Genomic DNA, 11,856 nt, shown 5'->3' on the forward strand with positions numbered 1-11,856 from the left:
TATTTTAAAAAGCTATTATACCCACATAAAATTTTAATTCTATTAATATCCCCCCTTAATTGTTTTCTCTATATTTTAGTGATTCTTGTTTCTTCTGTCTGAGGAAAAGGCAGGGTATAAATAAATGTATTATAATAATATTTCCATAATGCAGATTAAGGAGAGAAGCTAATTTAATCTGATTCATGGCAACCCTAGAAGCATAGGAAGCTGCTTGATAGTGGGTCAGAGTCTGTCTAACCCAGTAAAGTCTGCTTTGACTAGCAGTGGCCCTCTAGGGTCTTGTGGTCTTTTTCATCAGCTGCTGGAGATGCAAGAGGTTGAACCTGTCCATCTGTATTCACAGCTCATGTCCTATCTCTGTGCTATGATCCCTTTCCATGTGGTGTTCTTGTACCACTTCAACACTCTAAAATGGAAATTGTGATTAAAATAAATTGTGTGTCGCTGAAAGGCAGGCTTGGGGGGAATTGTGGCTTTTCAGATAGTGTAGGACTCCAACTGCCATCAGCTCTACCCATCGGAGCCACTGTTCAGGGGATGATGGAAGTTGTAGTCCAGAAGCATCTGGAGAAACTCAGGTTTTCAATCCTTGTTCTATATTCCCCATCCCCAAATCCTTGTGCCCTGGACATAAATTTGTGTATGCTAATATCTATAGATATTCAGATGCCAGATGGCTGGAGTCTAACTGGTACTGCATTTTGCCTTGTGCCCAACTCTATAAGAAAAGTAGTAAAATAATAGGTTTTTTTTAAAAAAAGAAGAAGAAGAAGAAGAAGAAGAAGAAGAAGAAGAAGCACAGGGGGGGGGAGAGAAATTTGAGGACCTTTGTTGACTTCTAACAATGCTCATGCACTTAACTGATGAGAAAAGATGTAATTTTCAATTGCTTGAATTAGTAACGTATCTTTACATATGTATTTGAAATGCCTTGCTGAAAGCTTTAAGGTGGTTCAAACTTTAAAGTGGTATGATTAGGAAGGCCTTCAGTCCCAAGTACCTTTGTGCAGGGCATAGAACTAGAGTTGCAGTAGTCAGTCTAACTTTGATCATTCAGAATTTGCTATCTAACCCATTGTAAATCAAACCAGGACTCAGATATCATATCTGTATTCAGGAAGTGAATGATGTATGTACTGGTACAGTTAAGACGTCACAAATTGTATTACTTTATTCCAGTTTCCCTTTGATATCTACCCACTTACTCAGTGTGCTAGAACAAGAATCACGCGATTTCTTCTTTAAACAAGGATCAGCATCTGAGGCACAAGGATATCCAGCAGTCTGTGTACCTCTTAGTGCAGTTTTGGTAACTTGTGGCCCTCCAGATGACATTGGACTTTGACTCACATTAGTCCTAGTCAACATGGCCAATAGCTAGGGATGATGGGAGTTGTTAATCCTACAACATTTGGAAGGTCACAGGTTCCCTACTCCTGTCTTAATATAATGAATTACTGAAAAAAAATATTACTGAGCTTTGTGTGCATTTAAAGCAAGAATAACTGGCAGTGTTTTTTGATTAAGTTTGCTGACTTCAGCCTGAGTTCAGGAACATGTTGGAAAATGCTTATATGTTTAAGTTTGGTTCAGGGGCATTACTGGGGGAAAATTATATTCCTGCTTTCCTGGGAAAATATTTAGGCCTCTTAGTATAATTTATTTTATGAGTCTGAACTTTCTAAGAAAGCATAGCAGTCTTATTTTAAAACAATTGTCAAAGCAAATAGTTTCTACTTTTTTCTGAACGTATTTTTGAGATGTTACACTTTGACTGAAGGGCTGTACATTTGAGTTGGCACCTCTAAATTATTGTACCGAGTGGACTTTAAAAAGCTGTGTCTAATAATTTCAGTGGTCCTGTAGTCAGGAGTGGATCTACCATGAAACTAATGAAGCTTAAGCTTCAGGGTCCACAGAATTTTTTTTAGTCCACATTGTTTAAGAATTTTGGGTCTGGTAGATGCAATTTGATTTGTACGACTCAATTTGATGATGGTGATGACGATGATGATGACGACGACGATGATAATGATTTTGTTTGTGTGTGTTTCAACATTCCCAAAGTTTGAGAGCCAGTAGCACTGATCTGGAACAACCCCATTGAAGAACGTAACAGTGGCTTCTTAGATCTTGTTTCTGGTTGTGAAAGGACCCCTATAACAGTTCAAGCTTATTCAAAAATGAAGACCTACATTAAAAAATGTAGGTCTGCGACACTCTGCAGTAGTACATTTCTGGTTTTCTGAGTATCTGTAGATTCTCTCTCCACCACCATCTTGCCACCCTCATTTTCATGGAGTGCCTAATTTTCATGAAGTGATACCCTTTCTTTTTCTAGTTCAGTATTTGAAAGCAGAGGTGTAGGAAGGTCAGGTGGTACCCAGTGCGGAAAATTTCTTGTCACCCCCCCATTGATTCCTCCCCCCTGCAAAAATGGTTTTACGTTATTTTGTATTTTCTTACAAAGGAATAATAACAAGTAATAATGATAAAAAAAACTTTTATTTATATCCCGCCCTCCCCAACCAGAGTCGGGCTAAGAGTGGCTAACATCAGATACATAACATTGGTATAAAATCAAACAGTAATTAAATTACCTCCTAAAAACATCTCAAAATCAAATTAAAGTCTAATTAGATGGCTTTCCACAGGGTTAGGGTTGGGAACCGTAAGTGCTCCACTGAACTGAAATTTCTGCCTTCACGACATAGGAAAACAGCCAAGTAAACAGCTATTTTGGTGGAGGAGGGTCAAGATATTAACCGATATGCATGAAATTTCATATATAGCTATATAATCCCTAGTATAGTAAGATAAGACCTTTGGAGCAGGCATTTTTTTTTTAAAAAAAAAAAAGTTTTTTATGAACCGCCCTAGTAGGGCAGTAATTGTTCCTTGATAATTTGTCACCCCCTCCATTATGAAACCTGGGTCAGTCCACCCCCTACGCCCCCTTGCTATGCCCCTGTTTGAAAGCAAATGAGAGCAAAAAGGCAATAAAAGTAATACAAGCTTGTCATACGAATGTCATGTAAGACCTAATTGAAATGGCAGCTGCATGCACTATACTTAAGTATTACTGGAACATAACTCCTTTGATGTGGTGCTTTAAACCCCTTCTTGGCTGTACATTCTAGCTACTCAGAAACCCTGGTACATCATACTTAAGCATCTTTTCTGATACTTTAATATTTCAAGTGTCAAGTGTTTTTTCTCTAGCTACGCAGCTTTTAATCTATGCCCCAATTCATAGATTTGCTGCACACTGAAGCTATTGCCTGTTGTTGTTTGCATATCTAAGCAACAAATTTGTAGCTCACTGTTAGCATATACATTGCTAAAAATTATGTGGCATGTCCTTACTCATTTTAAGCAATACTTTTTATAGGCAAATCTTTATTCTGTTTTGAAAACCTCTGGGATGACAGAGAATAACTTAAGTTCCCCAAAACCTTTAGGTAACCCACTTTTTGTCAAGTGCTATATTATCATTTGCTGTTTGCCTGCAGAGCAATATCTTTCAGATAGGAGCATAGGAAGCTTCCCTATAGGAGGCCAGACTATTAGCCTATGTAGCCAAGCATCTCTGGTAGAGATCCTTCTTGCCATCTGCTACCTGACCATGTGCTCTACCAGTGAGCTGTGGTTCATATGGACTCAAATATAATTTCAGTTTGCCTTGTGTACTTATTTAATATTGTACAGTACTGAAGTATTATTTAAAGTTGTTTTGGTAAATATTAATAGATTGTTTTTACAGATACAGTTAAATAAGATGGAATGTTTTTATGTATTGAACACCTATACCAGAGGTGGGGAAATTGTGGACCTCCATTTGATGGACTCCAACTCCCATCAGCTCCAGCCAGCAGAGCCAATGGTCAGGGATGGTTTGCATTGTAACACCTGACCTACACAACCATGAAAAAAGTGCAACTAAGCTCATTATCTAAAGACCTACTTGCACACATAGATGTCTGCAAAAGAAGTAGGGCTATGTGTCCTCATGTGTGCGTATTCTGCATCCCATGGAGTACTTATCTTAGCTGCTTTGTTGCTTAATTTCCAGGTGTTAAATCTGGCGCACTAGCTGTGAAGATTGAAGAAATGCACGAAGAATGCACTCTCTGCATAACCGTCTGCCATCAGTTGGGACAAATTTGTGCTGGCAGTTCTTCCATAGAAAAAATTGCCGTCATTGAGCCTAGGCTTAAAGTTCTTTTTGCAAAAGAAACAGCAGTTCACCTCAAGCTAGCTCTGCAGGATGTCTTATATATCCATCCTCCTTGGTAAGTATTTTTATTTTAAATTACTTATTAAAATATTTACAATCTGTTCTTGGCATGCTCGTGTATCTCCATAAATGTATTTATTTCAACTTATTGGGTCAGGCTGCATTTCAAGGTGTATATAATGATATATCTGTGAAAAATATTTTAAATTCAAATGTGTGAAGCATAATAAAATGAGACACTGTAATGTGTAATGTGATGAACAAGAAGTTTTGGTTCGTTCCTAGCGGACATCAACCCTTTGCCTATTGATAGGGAATGCATTGTACCTTGTTGAGTTCTCCAGCTACTATTCTGGGGGGGAGAGCGCCAAGCAAGAACAAATCAAGTAAATGCTGCTATACTTCTGGAAGTTGTAAATCTTTAGTTTCTCTATTTATCACGTTGATAAACACAAGCTCCCTGGATCAATCGTTCATCAGTCAGACCAGGACCAATAAGGGATATTGTTCCTACAGAACCCTTTGATAGAATGTATGCATTAAAAAAGTTATAGATATTCAAGCAGACAATGTGGACCTAAAAAACCCCAAACAAATCCCTACCATCAAAAAGAGAGTTAGTTGTCTTTTACATTCTTCCTTTGAAGTTTTTGCAAAAGCAGAAAGAGTAGAGCTCTGATAAGGAAAAGAAGCTCAGCCACCCCACAATAAAATTTAACAAAATTCAAAGTCACTGACTGCAAGAACACTGCTGGAAGAAAGATTTAATTATACAATCTGTTGATGATTACTCCTTCAAAGACTTAAGAGTTGGAGATTATAAGCTATCCCTTGAGATAGAGAGAAATGTAGCAACCTTGGCTAGCTTGTATCCAATATAATAATTCAAAATATATTTTGAGATACTGCAGCCTACATATTAAAATAATCAGTTTCTTAAAGAATGGTGTTGTCATCCTCTAGTGTCTTAAACACTTAAACTCTTCTTATTCTTCCATATTTTTGTACCAAGTGTTTGATAATAAAATCTTCATAAATGTAATGCTTTTAACGTGGACTTAGGCTCTTCAGAATGATTTTCTTCCTCTTTTAAATGATTCCCTAGGCAATGATAAGGATCTTAATTTGTGTCTTTAATTTTTTTTAATGGGTAACTTTTGTTTGTCATTTTTTGAGCTTTTCTCACACACTTCCAGTGTGGATTTCGAATGCCAGTGGTGTTACTGTGGCTTGACTTGGTGTTTTTTTTTTGGGGGGGGGGGTTGCATTATGATATCTTGTGCCATGTGGAGCTGCAGAATTGATATGGCAAGATGGGGGAGGAGTGTCAAGGTACACTTAATACATGTGAAATTTAGGAATAGTGGAGTGTGGGATGATGGTGCTAAGTGAGCAAATTAATCTGCCTTAAACAATGGTTGTGCAATTGTGTGCATCCAGTGTACATAAGAAATGTTGCATAATGCAAATCTTACAGATCTGAAGTATCCATCAGTGTACTTCCAATTTAAGACCTACCTACAATTAAATAGAACAAAATGTCAGCCACAATCACCTAATACACTGAGCGCGCAAAAGCAAGAGAGGCCATATTGATCTGTTTGCTCATTGTGATAATGCATCAATATCTGTTTTGGCAACACTTATCCTCTGTGGGTGTCAAACATTTAAGAGAATGGGTGTGATTAAGAAGTAAAGTGGTTATGTAATCTGCTTATAGCAAAATAGGTAAAATCAGAGGTGAATGCACCAGGAAACAAATATTTGCTAATACTTCATGTTAGCTTTTTTAGTATATGGCAGGATCATACAATTAGCAAATACATTTGAAATATAGTAGTAGCTTCAATATACTTTTGCCCATTATTTATATACAAAAATATTATACTTTTAAAATTCTAATTGTTGTCAAATGATATGTGTCAGGGAACTGTCCCCGGCGCAGCGCAAGGTGGTGGAAGGGCTCTTGGGATGCTACAGAGAGCCCCGGCCCCACCTGACCAGCAGCGCCTCCTCTGGCAGTGGAGGGAGCAGCGAGGCTTCCAGCGGGGAGGGGCATGGGTTTCATGGGATGGAGGGTCCAGGCTCTGAGGATGCTGGAGAGACCCTGCACTCCCCTAGCCCAAGGGGCGATGAAGGAGGCACGCAATTTCCATCACCCCAAAGGCGTCGAGTGGTGAAACGAAAGGATGGAATGCGGATTTTTCGTATACCGAAACTTTTGTTGGGGTCAGAACCGGAAGGGGCCATTCCCGGATTCTGCCGACGTTTGATACAGACATGAACTTGTTAGCTCTGCACTGTACATAGTATGCACAATAAAACTACTAAAGGAAAAGTCGGAGTTTTGCCTGCTTACTCATGAGCAACTAACCGAGGACCTTACAATATGTTTGTAAAAGTCAACTTTTGCCATGAAGGGAGGAATATTTATTTTATTTTCTGTTCCTCTGACAAATGTAAGAACTGAGTCATGCATTATGAACTAAACAGTTTGTAACATACCTGTTTTAAAATGAGTTGTCATGTCTAATATATATTTTTTAAAATGGGTGGGGGGAAGAGAGATTGAAAATATTCTAGTGATCCATAAAGAAGAATATTCTAGACTTGGAAATCTCTAACTCATATGAAAGAGGAAATTCCAAAGATGCTACAGTGACAGAAATTGCTATTGGTCTGTTGTCTACTGACGTCAACAAGGGATAGCAGACAGTTTTGTTAAAGTCAGTAAAAATGTATAGTAGGAATTAACTCTGGGCTAGATGCAGAACTTTAAATTATATATGACTCTTTTTAAGAGTATTCCCATGTGTGCTTAATCCCATTATAAATTCCACATTTTGTTTAAAGATGAAGTGGTAAAACTGAAATCTGGCCCTGTTAGAAGATAATAATTTTGCTTTAGACAGTTTTGGATAGAAAACACACTAATATATTTTCAAATGACTTAGCCAAGTTAATGCCCCCCTGCCAGCAATGAATGGCCTTTCTGCTACCTGAAACAGTTATTCATTTTGGAGGGGAATAATGTCTAATTTTCAATCTTAATGTAACTATTAAAAACAAATTTTATCACAATAAGATTTTAAGGATTAATTGACAGTGTTGCAGAGAAAGAAGTCTTAGCTAAATGCTGGTTAAAGGAAAGAAGATACTGGGATTTTGCTAAAATGCAATGTTTCTGTGTGGAATCTCTCATGGAAAAGGACTATGGTGTGCTTTTATTCATTCATGACCTGGGAGAATAAACTGATAAAATTTGCTGATGACTAAGGATGGACTAGGGGAAGGCTGTAAGATAAGTTGGATGAACTGGTGAGTTGAAATAACACAAACAAACAAAACTGAATAGCACATATTAGAGGATTATCTGTTTGGGACAGTAAACACTATAATGTGTCAATATGAAGTGTATGCAGAGAGGACAGTTCCCATTCTTGGATTAATTCTGATTAAGAATTGTAAGCGGGGAAGAGGAAGTCTTGGTGCCATTGTACAAGACACAGGTCTCTGGTTTTCCCTCATTCACATTAAGGATAAATTCAGCCAGGAGCAAAAGCAAAGTTTACTGCCAACTAAAAACACAATTAATATATTGCTAGAATGCTATTGTTTTCAGAACAGTTGAAACTATGTGGGTTCCAATCTGTATGGTTAATGTGCTTTAATGAAGCAGTGTTCATATGTTTTTGGCAGTTTGACTTCTCACCATTAGCTTCCAGTGTAAGGAGGTAACCCAAAGCATACTTACTAGAGTGTAAGGCTGAATGAATCAGATTTCATTGACGGTCCAGTGGGAATACATGCACACTGCCCCAAGGAATCAATTCAGAGTAGCATTTTCCTTCCACGCACATTTCAACTGGCATAACATCAGGCACTTTGCTTGTACAGTCATACCTCATGTTGTGAACGCTGCGGGTTATGTGTTTTTGGGTTGCGCTCTGCGCCGAACCTGGAAATACCGGAATGGGTTACTTCTGGGTTTCGGCGCTTGCGCATGCACAGAAACACAAAATCACGCTTTGTGCAAAAGCGCCAAATTGCGACCTGCACGTGCGCAGATGCGGCGCTGCGGGTTGCGGACACTGCAGGTTGAGGACGCGCCTCCTGCACGGATCGCGTTCGCAACCCGGGCATCCACTGTATCCTAAATCAATGTCATGTGGATGTGCTTGCTTTTTCGTCAGGTACGAAAGATAGGTAGTTTAAGAAAGGGGAGCCCATTTGAAGTGCATGCTATCCCAAGCACAGCATGGTTCCAACACAGGGTCTGGTGGCTGTTGATCTTGGAAATGTCATATTTCTGAGCCATTCATACCTTAAGGTTATTTTTTCCATTTCCTATTTTTATGATTCTATATTTTGTAATGAATATTGTGGTAGTGCTGCTATTTAATGTGACTGAAGTATTTAATCTCTATGTGATGTTGCCTTCCATACAGGGAAACTCTGAAAACAAAACAAAAAAATAACAAATGAGCAATTAATAACAAAATAAAGCATTGGGTAAAGAGAGAACACATTTTACCAAACTGATTCAAGCCACATACTACTTTCTTTAGCTGTTGTGTAAGCTACAACATATGGCAGTATGCCAACATCTTCATGGCAGATTTAGAACGTTTCCTAAACTCCTACCCACTCAAACCTCTCTTGTACCTGCGATACATTGACAATATTTTTATTATTTGGACACATGGTCAACAGACCCTCTTCCACCAGACATTCAATGACTTTCACCCCACCATCAACATAACAAATGTATGCAAGAAATACATTTTCTGGACACTACTATAAAAATACAGGATGGACACAGACACCACCTTATACCGTAAACCACCTAACTGACAAACATATCTACATGCTTCTAGCTACCACCCCAAACATACCAAACAATCCATTGTCTATAGCCAGGCCCTACGTTATAGCCGCATCTGTTCCAACTCTACAGACAGAGACTCTCACCTAAGAGATCTACAGCAAACCTTTTTCTCAAGCTCTGGGAGGAAGACCTTTCATCGCCTACAGACAGCCACCCAGTCTTAAACAACTCCTCACCCACAATAATACAACAACAGGACTCAACATGGACACTGGTACCAGAGCCTGCAATGAACCCAGATGCCAACTTTGCTGCCACATAAACCCGGACAACACCATTACTGGCCCCAACAACATCAAACACACCATCTCAGGACTATTTAATTGCTCATCTTCTAACATTGTGTATGCAGTCAAATACCAACAGTGCCCTTCAGCTCTCTATATTGGACAAACAGGCCAAACCCCACGCCAAAGGATAAATGGAAATAAATCTGATATCAGGAATCACAAGACAGAGAAAGCAATAGGAGAACACTTCAATATCCCAGGACATTCTATACAAGATATCAAAGTAGCTGTCTTAATACAAAGGAATTTCAGAAATAGACTGGAAAGAGAAGTTGCTGAATTGCAACTCATTACCAAACTTAAAAACCATGGAGAGACCCGGTCTGAACAAAGACATTGGATTCTTATCTCATTATACATGACAAAGCTATCTTTAGCCATCTCACCACTTGCTTTTTCCTTTAAACTAATTGCAGTCATTAACAGTCATCAACAGGCTTTCCACACCCATCAGCCAATCACCCATTCCCACCACCCTTCTGAGTAATACCCCTCCTCACTCTCTCACTATATATAAGGGTATGGTGACTTCTGTTTCAGTGTATCTGAAGAAGTGTGCATGCACACGAAAGCTCATACCAAGAACAAACCTAGCTGGTCTCTAAGGTGCTACTGGAAGGATTTTTTTATTTTTTATTTTTATTTTGTTTTGACTATGGCAGACCAACACTGCTACCTACCTATAACTGGAACATATGATTAGTTAAAAGGTTTATACTTTGTTTAACAATGTAATAAATTATAGTAACAAATCTAACATCAGAACTCTATTATAACATAGCCTTAGAAGTGCACATGTTTTTGTTTTTCGTTGCAAAAATCACCATTTACCAAATAAATTTGATAACAGTTTTTAGTCAAAGTTGGAAGTTTCCAATAAGGTGTCATTAATGGAATGACACACTTTCAGGTGAACTCTTCTAATAGGGCATGCTTTTTTAAGTTCACAACCATTTAATTTGAAAACTTCTTTATTCTCATTAGTTAGGTTTCAGTTGTGTTAGTGTATCAGCATGGCTAGCAACTCTTTATATGTTAGGTTTGGGGTTCCAAGTGCTTACCCATGGCCCGTGTTTCCTTTGCAGCAAGATGTCCTTATGATTTATTTACACATATATACAACCTGATAGAGGGGTTCACAACATTAACACCCCAATAAGGTATTGATTCTTTCATAGCCACAGCCTTGCATTCCAGCAAAAATCAGGCATGATTCTGACTCTGCCTTCCCTGCCTGCTGCCTTGCTTCCAGCTTCCAGCTTGCGTGCACACACAACTCCACTCTCAACACTGCACTTTGTCTTTCAAACTACCAGCAATTATACAAATTCATCCTTTCTGTGCACATTATGAGAGCTTGCTGCTAGTCAATACATTGTAAAATATTCTGCTCACTAACAACTAAGTTAAAATTATGTCATAGCATGTTGCTAAATTATGTTTTCTCAGTTTAAGTGTATATGTTCCTGGGAATGTCTGAATTTATAGTTACATGCCAAATGTTGCTTTTAGTAATTTAAAGGGAATAAAATCTCTTACCGAATTTGGGCCAGGGAAACTTGGATGTGACTGCATGACCACAAATCCCTGGAATGGGACTCAGGAGAGTCATGGGATTTTGAGGCATCTTTTTGAACAACCTTCTTCCCTGTAGTATACACATGGAAAAATTTGTTATGATAAATTGTTTAGCGTAACTCCACATCCCTTTGCAACCCCTCCTTCCTGGATATTAACTTTTTTGGCCTTGTGAAAAGTTATTCTCAATAACTAAAACTGTTGTAGTAGACAGCACCAAATTTTATATACATATATAGTGGCAGAAGATATATTTTGCTGAAAATCTGCTCAAATGAAAATTGTCTCTTTTGGAGTCTTATCTTGCTACATTGTATGAAGGTGGCATAAATAAATAATGTGGTGTTTTGTTTTTTGAAAAACAAAGGATGTTAAAAGGTTTGTGTTATTTATTTCAAATCTAGAATACACCCCTAAACCACATATGGTTTATGATCAAACTGTGTTTATATAAAAAATATAATGTTGTAATTAAGATAACTTAACCCAGGAAACATCCGGAATCATTTCAAATCATGTTTTAGCTCAGGGTTTCCCAAACTTGAGTCTCAAATTGTTTTTGGATTACAACTCCCATCAACCCTAGCTAGCAGGACCAGTGGTCAGGGATGATGGGAATTGGAGATCCAAGTTTGGGAAACCTTGTTTTAGGTTATTTATTTGGGCCTTGCCTGTGTTAAAACCATAGACCCTTCTAATTAAATTTAGGGTTGTGCATATTCCTTGATCATACTGTGGAATTGGTAAATTTTGTTACTCAATCTGTGAACAATTGGTCTCTGGAACTCACAGCTACATTGCTTAACAAGTATGGTGAAAGCTTTATATTTCATGGACAACGTGCTAAATTGTAGTCTTGA

The 11,856-nt window shown here is 38.2% G+C and overlaps 1 protein-coding gene across 3 annotated transcripts in view; it reads left to right on the forward strand.

Moving 5' to 3' along the window:
* Positions 1-11,856, forward strand: part of SPIDR (scaffold protein involved in DNA repair) — a 159,896-nt gene that overhangs the window by 67,604 nt on the left and 80,436 nt on the right. For all 3 annotated transcript variants that reach the window (XM_033155171.1, XM_033155170.1, XM_033155169.1), the window contains exon 8: positions 4,076-4,295. In XM_033155171.1, the coding sequence (XP_033011062.1) occupies positions 4,076-4,295 (220 nt within the window). The remainder of the gene's footprint in view (positions 1-4,075; positions 4,296-11,856) is intronic.

This window comes from Lacerta agilis, chromosome 7 (genome assembly GCF_009819535.1).
Source record: "Lacerta agilis isolate rLacAgi1 chromosome 7, rLacAgi1.pri, whole genome shotgun sequence".
Taxonomy (NCBI): Eukaryota; Metazoa; Chordata; class Lepidosauria; order Squamata; family Lacertidae; genus Lacerta; species Lacerta agilis.